This window comes from Cyanistes caeruleus, chromosome 4, assembly GCF_971803275.1.
Source record: "Cyanistes caeruleus chromosome 4, bCyaCae1.hap1.1, whole genome shotgun sequence".
Taxonomy (NCBI): domain Eukaryota; kingdom Metazoa; phylum Chordata; class Aves; order Passeriformes; family Paridae; genus Cyanistes; species Cyanistes caeruleus.
Window position 1 is genome coordinate 19,603,478 of NC_141704.1, and position 13,859 is coordinate 19,617,336.

General features: G+C 42.9%; 1 protein-coding gene across 9 annotated transcripts in view; it reads left to right on the plus strand.

Moving 5' to 3' along the window:
- The first annotated feature begins 616 nt into the window (after positions 1–616).
- TRABD (TraB domain containing) overlaps positions 617–13,859 on the plus strand; it is a 32,367-nt gene continuing 19,124 nt past the window's right edge. The window contains exons 1-4 of one of the 9 annotated variants that reach the window (XM_086886914.1): positions 750–869; positions 3,774–3,844; positions 11,006–11,068; positions 13,192–13,270. In XM_086886914.1, the coding sequence (XP_086743040.1) occupies positions 11,045–11,068; positions 13,192–13,270 (103 nt within the window). In that variant the 5' untranslated portion in view covers positions 750–869; positions 3,774–3,844; positions 11,006–11,044. Of the gene's footprint in view, positions 960–3,773; positions 3,845–11,005; positions 11,069–13,191; positions 13,271–13,859 lie in introns of all 9 variants that reach the window. The other 8 variants (XM_086886918.1, XM_086886920.1, XM_086886913.1 and 5 more) reach the window with 8 other exon arrangements.

A 13,859-nucleotide genomic window follows, 5' to 3' on the forward strand; every position in this document is an offset into this window, starting at 1 on the left:
CCAGCAGAAAAAGCCCACTGCAAGAGTGAAAGCAAAGAGCCAGAACAGCAGCGGCAAGCAGGGTTGCATATCGAGGAAGTCATGGATAACTTCAGAGATCATGTCGTTTGGTGTGGTATCCCTGCTATTTCAGTCTTCATTAGACCCACGGCGTGTTTTCACAAGGACACCCCGTGCAGTCCCACACCTAGGGGTTCTTACACTTGTTCACATTTCCAAACGGCTTCCAAGGACGGCCACGCGTGTGCCAGCATGCCGCCAGCAGCCACGGCAGGCACGGACACCTGGGCAGCGCTGCTGGCTCCCAGTCCAGGGCTCCAAGGTGGGTGCCAAGCTGGGCCTCCTGCGCCAAGCTGGGCTCTGCCGAGAGCGGCCGCCGCGGCCGCAGAGTTGCTTCACCAGTACAGGGAAGCAGACTCAAAGACGTGGCTCAATTCCCTGCCAGAAGGACCCCCGCCCCCCACGGAAGCTGAAGGCGCTTGGAAACCCGCTGACGGCACCCCCGCACGCTCCGCTCCGGGGTTCCCGCAGAAATCCCGCTAGGCCCTGGCGGCCCTTCCGCCGGCAGAGATCCGAGCGGCAGCCGGACCCGGGCCGGAGCGGAGCGGCCGCCGGCGGAGGAGCCGCGCGGGGAGAGCGAGGGAGGAGGAGGGACCAGCGCGCCCCGCGGGCTGGGAGCTGTAGTCCGCTGCCGCCCGCTGCCGCGCAACTGGGAGCCGAGGAGGACTACAGTTCCCAGGGTGCCTCGCGGGGGCCCCGCCCCGCGCTGACTCCTGCAGCACGTTGTCCGGCTAACGCGCCCCGCGCCGCTCCGCCCGCAGCGCCCCGGCCCGCGGCGGCTCCGCCGCTCCCATCGCCCAGCACGGCAGGTCAGCGGGGACGGGGGGCGGCCGCGCTGTCGCGTCCCGCCGGGCCTGGGGGCTGCGGGGCCGTGCTGGGGCCGACCCCGGTCACGGCGGGTGCGTGCAAGGGGGAGCGGATGGAGGGTTTCGGGGTTCTCCCGGTGCTCCGCAGGAGGGGAGTGGGCTACGAGCGGCACGGCCGTGTTCCCTCGCTGCTCGCCCTTGGCACGCACCCGGCCCTGCCTCTCCAGGTGCCGGCCCGGAGCTGCTGCCGGGCAGCGCCTGCTTGGGCAGGGAGGTGGCCGGGGGGCGGCGGCCCTACTGGCTCCCGCTGCTGGAAGCGCTCCCCGGGCCTGGCGAGAGAGTTGCAGCCGGGGCTGGTCCGGCGCTGCCCCGCCGGTGACCCCGCGGGCGGCGGGGCCGAGGGGCCTCTCCGGGCGGGGGCGGCCTCCCGGCGGGCGGGCGAGCGAGCTCCGCCTCGTAGCGGGCGGACTGAGGCGTTCGGCCCCGCGCGCGGTGCAAGGGGAGGCCGGGAGGCCGCTGCCCGCCGCCTCCCGGGGGCGCTCCGCGAGGAGGCCAGCGCTGCCCTGCCCTGCCCTGCCCTGCCGGCCGGGGAACTGCAGCTGGGTAGGAAACTTGTGGGGAAAAGCCACTCTTGGGGCCGTTTGTAAGCGTGTCCTCAGCTCCCTCGTTACGGCTGTTCCCTGGTTTGGGGGTTCACGGACGTGGCGCTCCTGATCCAGGTGTTTGATGATAAGAGATTGGGATTTGTTTGGTTCTGGCGGGGATGGCGGGGAGCTGCGGTAAAGCTGAGACTCACAATATACATATATATATATATATATATTTTGTCTCTAAACAGTCGTGGCTTTTTCTGAGTTCACCTCTGAAAATAGTTCAAATTAACCTAGCTCTTGAACATAACTCATATGACAGGCATAGCCTGGGCTTTTCTCTTGAGGAAAATACACCGATGCAGATGTCCATACAACAGAGGTGTTTATTTTTGTTCCCTTTCAGGAAGAAAGAAAGAGACTTTTTTTTTTTTTTTGGTAAAACTTGGCAGAAAGTTGCAACTGATGGGTTGGAAAAGTGAGAGAACGGGATGGTCTGTTACAAGTTAGATGCTGTTTTGCAGATGTGGCGGTGACAACACCAGTCGAAAGAAATATCCAGGGCATCTGAAATGGCAAATCTACAAATCTACAAATCTCCGTTTTGTAGAGATGTGTATCTGTGCAACTACTGTTTATCTCATCAGTGGAAGTATTCTTTCTTGGAAAGCTAACAGAACAAAGCAAAAAAAAATTTGAAAACCCAAACCAAACAGATTCCAGGGGTTTCTCTACTGTATTTTATTGGGGGATAGACCTTACACAGTAGAGGATAAACACATGTCCATTTAATTATCCTAAGCTAAACGAGTTTATTCATTGAAAAATCTGGTTTGTGCCTTGCTGTTGGTGGCAGTCAGTAGACTTTCAAGATTCAGTAACTTGAATTGACTATTGTATTGTAAATTTCATTTTTAAGTTGCTTATCGTAAATTTCAGTCCTCACAGTGTCTGGCACTCTGGCGTCTTAAATGTAGACTTGGATATTGTGTAGCTTGGTGCTAGAAGAGTTTGATTTTTCAGTGTATTCTTTCTTCCATATGGTAAATATGATGAAATACTGCTGCTGCTGCCACCACAACTGTGAATGAACCACGTGGTATTGGCGTCTATTTGTGGAGAGTTATACAAGTGCTTTTTTAAAATATTGCTTTTTGGAAAGCATCCTCTTTTTCCTTATTTGCTATTCAGTAAAAAGTGCAGAAAGAGATTTGGGACAGTCTTTGAAAATGTAGAAATGAGAGCAGGCCAGAGATAAGTGTGCCCCAGATTTAGTGGGAGTGGTGTGTAACTGTGTCTGTCTGAGGTGATATCACAGCATGTGCTTTGCCAGCCAATGCCAGTGAGAAAGAAGGATCCTGTAGCTCTCCTTGTCCTGTCAGGAGACGGGACACTGGCTGTCTTTCATAGATGATTTAGTACAAAACCTGACCAATATATTCTCTTGGTGGTGGTTGTTACTGGATTAGAAACATATTTGCAAATACCTTTGTGGATTGAATCTGAGATCAGACCTTCAGTTACTGAATGCTTTTTTAAAGGGTCATTCAAATTTCAGGTGGTTTCAACATGTTAGTTAATACTGTGGTTCTGTATTTGAACTTAAAACTTTTGCAGTGAGTGTTTTTCCCCCTTTCTAAAAAGGACTCAAGGGAACAAAACTTTAATATTAACCACAATTTATAGATTTGTGTGAAAACGTGCATGAACTCAGTGATGAGTTCTTTTCCTGTATACTTACTTTTCTAACAATAATTTTTAAAAAGTAGAGGAGCTGTTTTCTACTTCCTCCTTCCCTCCCTTGCCTTTAGTTGACCTGCTTTGCAGTTTTGATTTAAATCACCGAGGGATGCAGGAACTTAGCATGTCCATGTTGCAAGAATTTAAATGTCCTGATGACCCTGCATACGAAACACTACACCGGAGTTCTGGGAGTGTGTCTTCCAGTGGATAAGCCCTTCAGGCTGACTGGGCTGTCTATCTCAGGAAGGGTGTGCACACTTTTGAAAGTGAGCAAGAGCCTACACTGCAGCTGAGCAATTCCATGACTGCTGGTGAAATTGAAGAAAGTGTCCAGTCACCTGTGTACTGCATCTGGAGATCCTGTCTTGCCTTGCTACGATGCACATCTTGCTCAACTGGTAGTTGCCCTTCAGAAGGACAGCAAGACTGTCAGTTACAGTGTAGCCTGTAAAGAAGGCCTGTGTGTGAAGAACTGGGACCAGGAGTTGCTGAGTGTTTTCTCATTTCTTGGAAGGGCAGCTGATAGTGATGGAAATAGAGATTTTTTTAAATATATGTATGATGAATTTTTTAGGTGCAGAGTCCTTTACAGCGGAAATGAGTGATGCAACAGCTGGATGGACTTGGAAGTAGAACAGCTTTCCTGTGAGTGTGTCCATAGTACTGAGTTGTTAGTGTTACCGTGGGGTTTCTGTGACTGCAGGCTGGAATTTGCTGCCCTGGAGCTTTGTCTCTGTGGAGTTTTTCTTCAGTTCCCTGCCACAGTAGAGCTGTGTTTCTTGTTGCCAGAAGATGGGCCCATGTCATGTAACTGTTTTTAGCTTTGTATTCACCTAATGATTTTGAAAGAGTAGATCAGCTTGTTCACAAGCGTCACTATCGTGTTTGGGGAGAGTAGGATGAAAGGGACAGGCAGAAGAACACTACTGATAAGTAATGTGCTTGGCAGCTGGGAAGAATTTTGTCCTCTAAAATCCCAAATTTACCATCATAAGGATTGCATTTCAAAGTGTTTGTAGCAGAAATGAATGTATTTTTGAGATGCAGCTTCTGCATATTTCAGCAGCCATTGACACTGCAGAACTTATTCACCCAGTTCCTTTGCTTGCTGCTTGTAGGTAATGAGCAGAGTGTAAAACCTGCTTCTTCTAGAACTCCATACACATGCAGCAGCTGTGCCATTTTCCTTCTGTTCTGCTTCAGAGTGTTTTGCAGAGGGTTTTCCAAAACCAGAAGTATCACTTGGTTCATAGATCTACATGGCCTGGAGGGAGGAGATGTACTGGTATCTTACCCCAAGCTGCTGCATACAGGAAAGTCTAATAAATTATTTTGGTTCTACATCTTTGCTGAATTCACATAATTCACATTGGAATACAATAGGAAAGTGACTTGGATAGATTCTAAAAAACTGTCAGTTTCTGAGAGCCTGTCCAGACTTGAGCCACATCACTGTGGTCTTTCTGTCCCATGTTTATAAATTCAGCAGTATCTTTACAACCTCTGCAATCTTTTAGAAGAGTAAGGATTTGAGCTAATGTTTGTTCGTAAATCTGCAATGCGGTGCATTAGCGTCCTGATTCACCTCATACTTACTCATTTCATCAAGTAGCCCTAGTCAGTGTAATAGCAATAACTTTATAAAACCACAGAGCATATGAAAATGCTTTCTTGTCTTTCACTGATAAACATGTTTTCTGTGTCCCAGGCCACATATTCTCATGTTTCAACACCTCCTTTCAAGCAAAATGAATGTAGTTTTCCTTGACTTTTATGTTTTAACTTCCAAAGCATGCAAATGGATGGTGACCCTATGTGCAAGTACCTGAGTTTAGGCTGCATATGTCTGCAGAGTTAATTTTGCAGGAACACCTCATTGATGCTCAGAGGGTAAAAATATGCATTTTGAAATTTGTGAACTTCTGAGTCATGAGAAACCAGAGCCATGCTCTACAACCATCTGTGAATACAGAACCAGTTGCTCAGTTGAGTTTCAAAGGTGTAGGTTTGTGTCAAAGAGGTAACATGCAATATGCGGAGTAGGTCACCTTGGTGATAATTTTGAAATACATTCCAATTTCTGAATTTGTGGCTGTTACATTAATTGGCAGACAGGTTTCAGTTGATGCATCCTGAGTATGAGTAGTCTATCAACAGAGTAGACACCATTTGGAGCTGATGATTGTCTGTAAACATTTGTAAGATTTCTGTTTGTAAGTATGGAAAAAGCCTCATCAACCTTAAATACTCTGTTTATGTTGCAGAGTATGGTGCTGAGACTTAAGTGGGTATTTGTTATTTTGGTTTTGCCTTCTTAGTAGGTTAAATATTATGCATGGAAGGTATTTCAGACTGAGTAAAGAGTGCAAAAGTTTGTCAGTGGGAGAAAAGTTGAGTCTGTATCTTCTGAGGTACTGATATGCCTCTTTTGTTTACATAAAATAAGTGATCCTGTTAAAGGGTAGCAGCAATTCAAGCATTCAAGGGAGATGTGCTTATGCAATACATAATAGGAATGTAAAGTCTTCAAGTTATACGTGCTAAATCAAATATCCATTGCAGGTTTAGAGGATGAAAGGAGCACAGCACACTTAATGCACATAGATGCAGGTAAATTTTTATTGCTGTAGCTCATGCCAAGGAAGCTGTGTTCTGGCCAGGGATACTGGTGTTAAGAGGGCTAGCACACGAGTCTGTTTGTGGCACAGTCTTTTGTGTGTTCCTGTGGCTTATGTCTAGTTCAGGTCAGTTTTGGCTCAGTTGTGGTGTGATCTGTGTGAGGTGTATTATATTTTCACTGGAATACTGCCACTTTATTATTTGACAGCTTGATCTCAGATTCAGTCCTTAGCCTATCTCTTGTCTTTCCCACAGCAGCTTTGGGGGAACAAGGATGAATGGTGGTGCCTTGTTACTGGGAGGAAGTGCTGTCCTGTGGGGTGTGTGGGGGTCCTAGAAGGACCAATGATTAAAAACAAAGTAAAACTCAGATTGCAAAATTGAAATGCTTTGAAAGTCCCACAAGCCTTCTAACTACTTGTTTAGCTACCAGAGGTCAGATCTGTAGATGTTTTTGAGCATCCATATACCTCAGTTACTTATTTGTAAAACGGGGACATACAATCCTATCTTGGAGGCTACAGGATTAACACTTGGAGTACCAGGGGATGTGGGTACCTTCTGCAATGTTAGTGAATATTTTAGCTATCAAAAGCACTAATAGGTACATTTGGATTTGTTTGTTGAGGGGATCAAACGCAGAAATTTTTGCCCGTTTCTTTCAGTAAAAGGTGGAACAATCTGTAGCTTGGCACTTCTTTCCCAGTTTCGTTACTAGCTATTCTAATGTGTGTGCAGCACATAGAAAATACAGAGCAAATTGTACAGACAACTTTTATTTCCCTCTTGCAGTGTCAACATGTTGAGGAAACAAAGTGCTGCTTCTGAATTTCTGTATAGCTCAGAAGGAGGAAAACATCCAATAAAAATCTTGTTAAAAATATTTGACTATGTTGTTATGTGGGTAGGAGCATGAGAGGTTTTTTGAGGGCTTTTTTATTGATTCAGTTGAATCACTGTCTGAAGGAAGCAAATTTAGACAAGACAGTAAAGGAACAAGTTTAGCCCTACTGTAGGGGGATACTGTTAAAATTGTATGTGTGGTATTTGAATTTTCTCAGTTAATTACCTCACTGAAATTAAACAGGAAAGGGCCTTCTGTTCTTTAACCTGCTAGAAGCCCTGATTTGTGAATGCATGTACCTCTTGTGTTCTTGAGACTGCAAGCTAAGAGAGTTTCAGATGCCTAAATACAAAGCTAGAACCGAAACACTTTGGTCGACTAAGACTATCAAGTATGAAAAATGAGTTCATGAGAAGATTTCATGCTAAGAAGTGCTACTAAAGCTGGTTTATAATTGGAGAACTGGAGGGCTGAAGTGAAGTAGCATGGCAGGGAGTTCTTCTTACTTCTGCTTTGCCAGCCTCTGTGCAGGGTAAGCATTGCTAGATGATGTTGAAGTTTTTCTGTATGTTCCTTTCTGAACTTCCTATTTTGGGGGAAAGAGAATAATGCCCATGTGCATGGGAAAAATACAACCCTTCTTTGACAGTACTTTTCTCAGTAGCAATGGCTGTCCTGTGTATGCTGTGGGAGCAAGAAGACCTTGAGAGGAAGTAGATGCTTAGACATGAATAATGGCTAAATTCTAGGTTTGCAGTTTGTTCAGTGGTCTCAAAAATTCCTCTTTGGTTGCCCAGGTATCTTAAGAGTTGACAAAAGGGCTTCATCTTTTCACACATGTATATATAAACAATTATTTTTAATGGCCTAGTGAATGGCAGGCTCCCTCGGACTAACAAAGATGCAGTAAGTACAAGAATTACACTTGTATGGAAAAAAGGTGCTTGAGGTGGAGATTCAGCCATCAAGGAGTTCTTTCAAGAAAATTTCAGAGGCAAAGCCTCATCTTGCTGGGTTATAAGGAGCATCAGACCCCTCTTTGTTTCTTCTAGCTCCAGGAATTTTCTTGGTAGTACTTGAAACAGGAGAATGAATCCCTGATTAAGACAGTCTCCTGGCAGATAAGAGAACAGAAATACATCCTAATCTCATCTTTATGAGTGCCTAAAAGCTGTGTCTCCCAGTGCATCTGAAAGAAGTGCACTGTCATGTCTGAGATTTTCAGTATGTGATATATCTCACAAGGGGCTCTTGTAAAGGCCTTTGAAGTAGCTGTAGGAGGGGAATTTGATTGCTTTCACATGTTCATGCCAAATCTCATGGTAAGTAGAATTTGAGGTTATGAGATATTGCAGTATACATATTATAGAACACTGTACATAATTGTCTGAATAGGATTTTTTTGCCTGTGGCTTTTCAGCTTGGGATTGAATTTCCTTTTGTTCCCTGGCAAGTTCTGCTGACCACCTCTTTTTCACATGCACCTCCTTTAATCTTCAGTGATCTTTTTCTCCTGGAGGAGCAGTGCTGTGTGTTACACCTCTAAATGACTATGAGAATTCCCTGCTTGCCAAAATTGTTTAAAATTCACCTGTGGGTGAACAAACACAGACAAAGAAGATGCCTTACTACCTTGTGTAATTTCTTTAGGAAAGTAAACTTTTTTTAAAAATAAAAAGCCCAAAACACAGGCTGGAAAATTAAACTGCAAGAAATTTGGAAATACATGGATGTAAATTGCTCAGATGGTTGCCAGAATTTGATTTGAATTGGCCCCTTTTATTGCTGTTGGACATGGTGGAAAGAAGTCCATACAGATTTGTGCACTTCAGTTGGTTATCTGTGTAACAACAAGGTACATTCAGTCTTCTCTCAGAGGCTTCAATTATATTTCAAATATCATAGCACACACATACCTTCTGTGAATACATAGATGTATAAGGATAGTGTCTGTCACATGGATGAGCTAGGTCAGCCTGGAGTCCAAGGTATTTGACCAATTCCCAAAATATATGGACTTTTGCCCATGCTAATGAGGAGGATGCTGCTAGCTGAGTACCCAGCCCTGTTTGTACTCTGGTAAGTCTAGAGACAGGTCTTTGGCATGGAAAATTTTACCTCCAGTGTAATTTAAGTAATCTAAGCACCTGAAAACAAAAGCGTAGAATTCCTGGGTAGGAAGGGATCTTCAAGATCTAATTCCAACCTTCCTGCAGTTGACAGAAACACCTGTCACAGAGTATTGGTACTCTCTCAGTGATGCTGTAGTTGAACAAGTATTTTCTCAGAGGGCAGTTGGTTTCAGCATCTCCACTTCATGCTGTTCCTCAAGTTTTGGTGCTGGAGTTCTTCGTGCAGCTGTTTGATCATCTGAACTAAAAATGCCTTGGTAGAGTGAGGAGGAAAATAATTTTTTTTTTAAACTGAGCTTGCTTTCCAGTGTGGTTTACTGCCTAAGTCAACAAGTAGTTAAACCCTACTGTCAGAGACAGGATAGGATAAAAAGAGGTGCTGAGTTTACTTCAGCCCACAAAACTGACAGACTGTCTGGAGTGAGGTGTCCGTGTGTTGGTGTGTCCCGGTCAGGTTGCAGGTCTCAAGGCAGGGGTTTCCTTCTGCTGGGCTGCTTTAGATCTGTCCACAGCACTTGTAAATTGTGTAAATACTGAAGCAGAAGAGCAGTTCAGCTTCACCTGCTATTTGAGCTTACTCTGACATCCATCCAGGTTTCCTTGACTTGACTCCTTGGAAGGCAAGAAGGTCCTGGTTTTAAAATTGCACTGTGCCTTGTAGCAAAACCACTGGAGTGCTTCTGTTGTCTGTGCAATCTTCCTGCATGGTTTTGAAAAGCTTGTTTTAATGAACCTCTTGGACTGTGTGCAGTGTGTATTTTTTTTATTTTAATGGGTTTTTTTTAATGTTTGTTTTAATGAGGTATTTGCCTTGAAGCTCAGGAGCTGTGGCCATAGCTGTGGGGCTCTCTTGGGTTCCATGGGGATTTTGCTCTAGAGACTGTTCAGAAGCCAGGATCTTGGCCGCTCCACTTTGTTCTTGCCAAGCCTGCAGCTGTGATCTCTGGTTTGCTGGCTGACCATGAGCAGTGGACAGCAAGGAGGCACAAATTCCTGGAATCCCTCTGCTGCATGGAGGGAGATGTGCCAGTGGACAGAATTACACTCACTTGCTTCATACTGCCCAGGCAAATGCTCTTTTAAAGAAACTTATTTTTTTCAAGCAAAGCTAGAAAGCAAATGGCTTTCTAGAAACCAGAATACAGAGCACTAATCCAACCGCAAGGGTCTGTTGTACTTGGGGAAGGGGGAGGCTTGCCATTACATCTGTGTGCTGAAGCATGCTGTTACCCAGATGCCAGCCAGCTTTTCTCCAGCCTCACCTGACCATAGGGCTGGAGCCAAACATGTCTGTCCACTCCTCAGAGCGGGACTGCAAATGTATTCCATGAATAAGTTGTTCTGGATTGCTCTTTCTTTATTTAATAAAATGAAACAATGTTCACACGTACTATGAAATAGTTCAAATGAGGTAGCCCAAAATGCTATAGTAAAGAAACAGCACTTTCTTTGAGTGCTTCAATATTAGTGGGATGGCAGTGAGAATAAGCAGAATGAGCACTAGTCATTATTCAGTGTCTTGTGTAATTGCCTCAGAGTACCACCCAAGTCCAATCACAGCACTCTGCCAGCTTCAGGGAGAACTTTGGACTTTTAAGATTCCTTCATCCCTATTGTTAAACTAAATGGAAACCATGTACTAAGGGTTTAGTGAAATTTAGTTTCACAGGTTTGTCACACAGATACTAGCTGACTGATCTTCTAACCCTGGCATATTTATAAATTTGTAGTCACATGATACAGATAAAACAAATATGTATAACTACAATTCAGTTTTAGGATTGTGACTGTTCTCCTATTCTGTGCAGCAGTGAAGTCCTAGAAGCAGATAATTCCTTAAAATCTGTCTAAAAACTGTCTTGATGTAGTTCATAAGGACAAGACAGAACTATTGATTAAGTTGAGCAAGATTTTTGCTGTTGCGGAAACTGCGCTCTGGCTTTAGAGCCACCTCAAGAATCATACTGAAACAGACTAGTTTTACCTACTGCTGGAGGAGTTGCTGTTGGTTTGTTGTGGTTCTTCTAATAGCAGTAGGGTTGAAGAGGTGACATTTGTGCCTCCTCAGTTTGCTGCTTTTATTACTTCAACCTTTATTAGAGACTATAGAGACACATCTTTTTTTTTTTTTTCCCTGGCAGTTCTTGAGCAAATATTCTGGGTTATGTCATTAATTTTTAATTCTCTTCCATTTCTTTTTACTTCTTGCAGTTCTTGTGTGGTTGGTGAAAATAAGCCTACACTACAGGAATGCAAGAGGAGCAACAGCCTGAGGTAGGATTTGAAGATGACATTTGTATCTCAGCACAGTTGCAGGGAAGGTCAAGACTTGAATCAGCCAGGTTCTTGCACTCATTCTTGGACAAGTTCTGCAAAGTCTTAGGACTCAGAATGCCAGTGTGAGACCCCTTTTAAAATGGTATGGAGAGCTGAGCGTTATTTTCCTTGATACCTTTAGGTTCTTTTCAGGTTCTCTTTCCCTCCAGATGCAAAAGCTAAAATGGGTCTTCTCTTACTTGCAAGTGAGGAATTGCATAAAATAGTCTAACCTATGAGATTAAACCTTTAGGAGGAAAAAGGTTTTGTAAGTAAATTACAGAAATTGATTATTTATGAATAATCTCATTGTATGTGGCTGAAGTTCCTTGCCAGATTAAACTGAGATGCTTTTTCTATCCTTTCCGTTCCTTCTCTTCTTCTTTCATATCTGTGTATCTCAGAACCTTTTAATGGTATAATAGATGGAGCTCAGGAAATTTTTATCCTATGAAGTATAAGAATGTCAGTTCTTTTGTCTTGTTAATAAAAAAAAAGACAACAGATTCCTAATGTGGTGGCTTAGTGCTGTGCTCATTGCAGTGTTGTGATGTTGTGATGACAAAGTCAGCAGAAGTGACAGGGTTAATTCCATGTGTTACAGATGGATAAATTTTTCCAAAATATTGTTGTGACTAGACTTAATGTATGGAAGCAGTAGAGTCAAGCCATATGTTGTGATCGAAAGCTGAGCTGGTGGTAAATTAGATTTGTGAATGTAATTGCAGTTTGCAGTTGTCAATGAACAGACTTTTGCTATGTAGTGAAAGGATGATGTGTTGCTGTTGAGTATTTTAAGCTTTGCACTGTAAAGCTGTTGTACTTTTTGAGTTTACTCCATGAAATGTATAATAAATTTTTCCTTGCCTTCAGTGGGGCCATGGTAAGATACTCAGGATTAATTTTCTCAAAATTCCTGATTAGCATAATGGAATGCAAGAAGAAAATAATTACTCTTGTAGAAAGCTCTTAACAACTGGATGTGCTTAGTACAGCCTTGCTTTAAACATTACCAGGTTATGTACAAAGTCAGTAAACCAGTCATTTTAGCTGAAAAGCTGACATCCATCAGGAGAGGTTGGCTACCTGCTTGCTGACTCATCAATATTGTCTATTCTTTGGAAAGTACTTAAAAGTTGATGGGTTCTCGTCCCATGTCTAACTTTTTGGCTTAATGTTGTTCAGAAATTTCAAATTCTTCCAATAATCATCCTGATAAAACTTTGAATTAAGGTAGTTGTCTAAAAGTAGTTTGTAATTTAGCTTTCCCTTACTCCTGAGTCTTTTCTGCACTAGCTCTGCCTCTCTGGCTTGAATGACATTAGCTGAATGACTGGAATTGTTTGAATTCTGTGCACGAGTTTTCAAACTTGCCGGCTAATTAAAAATAACAAAGGTCTTTGTTAGCTAAAGACCTGTATCATATGCTTCCAGGGATAATATCTAAGAGTCAGTCTGAGGAATCTTTTCAATTGCCTTCTGTTCCTTTAGAAAGCAAAACTCTGCAGATGCCTTATATCTTTTTGACTTTGATTTCTGATATGGATAAAGTCACTACGCACATGAACTTTCTAAGATTTGATGTACATATTGTGTAATTGCCTTATTCCAACAAATATTTGGCCTTTCTCTTCTAGAATGGATGTGTTTAGTCTTGTGAGTACTGATTAACTTTGTCAGACTCCTGACAGACTAATTCTGACTAATAGTTGAGTCAAGTGGTATAAAATAATCAATGCACATTTTAGTTTTCAACACAGAAAGTGCTGTGGTAGTGTTAGAGATAAATTTGGGTTTTTTGTATGGAATCCCATTTATTTTATAACTCCATGTTGGGTATAAATATTATCTCTTAAAATAGGCATGAAGTAGTTAGTTTTTAATATGTTCTTTCTCATACTCAGGCAGTTAGGAAAAAATAGTTGTAAAACCACAGATGGTTTTGAACTGTGACACTGCTTAATTTATTTACTTGCTTGAAAATTATCAGTAGGCTCAAACTAAGTAAACTCACAAAGGAAAAGATGTATTAAAACATTTCATTATAATTCCCAGCCTCCTTTTGAATTTGTTTCATACAGGCTGCTGCAGATCCAATGTCGTCCTCTGATGCACCAGAAGATGGCCCAAAGGAAACATCAAGTGTATCACAGAATATCTGTATGTTTCTGGTTTGACTGGGGAGGGTGTACCGTACTGGAAGGGTATTAAACTAAATGTCCTTGCCTTTTCCTTACCTAAAAAGGTCAGGGCTGTTAGCAAAAAAGGGAGATGCTAATGAAGTCATAGCTGATTTAATCTGTTCTTTATTTGTTTCATGGCCCAGTTGTGTAAATCAAATTTAGAAAGAACAATAACATATTGATTGTCAGTTTGCTGATCCCATACTTTCAAAAGTAAATATGTTTAAATTTAATAGATAAACTCAGCTATTATTTTAAGCTCAGTTATTGCTTTCTAAGCCAGTGATGCATAAGCATGTGTTTGCTTTGACAGTCTGGCATCTAGTGATACAATGTTGTCCTAAGTGGAATGCTTTTGCCCATGCTAGCATGAAAATGTTTTGGCAAGCCTGCGAGATGTGGCAATAGAAGTATTCCAACCAAAACTGTCTTGTTAAGCCCAGGAAGAGTATATTTTCTTACCTGTTACTGGTAGGATCAGATAATGACAAGCATTTCTTAAGAGGAAAACACAAAAGTTTCTTAGTATTTGCTTTATGTATATTGATACGCTGTTGTGATATTAA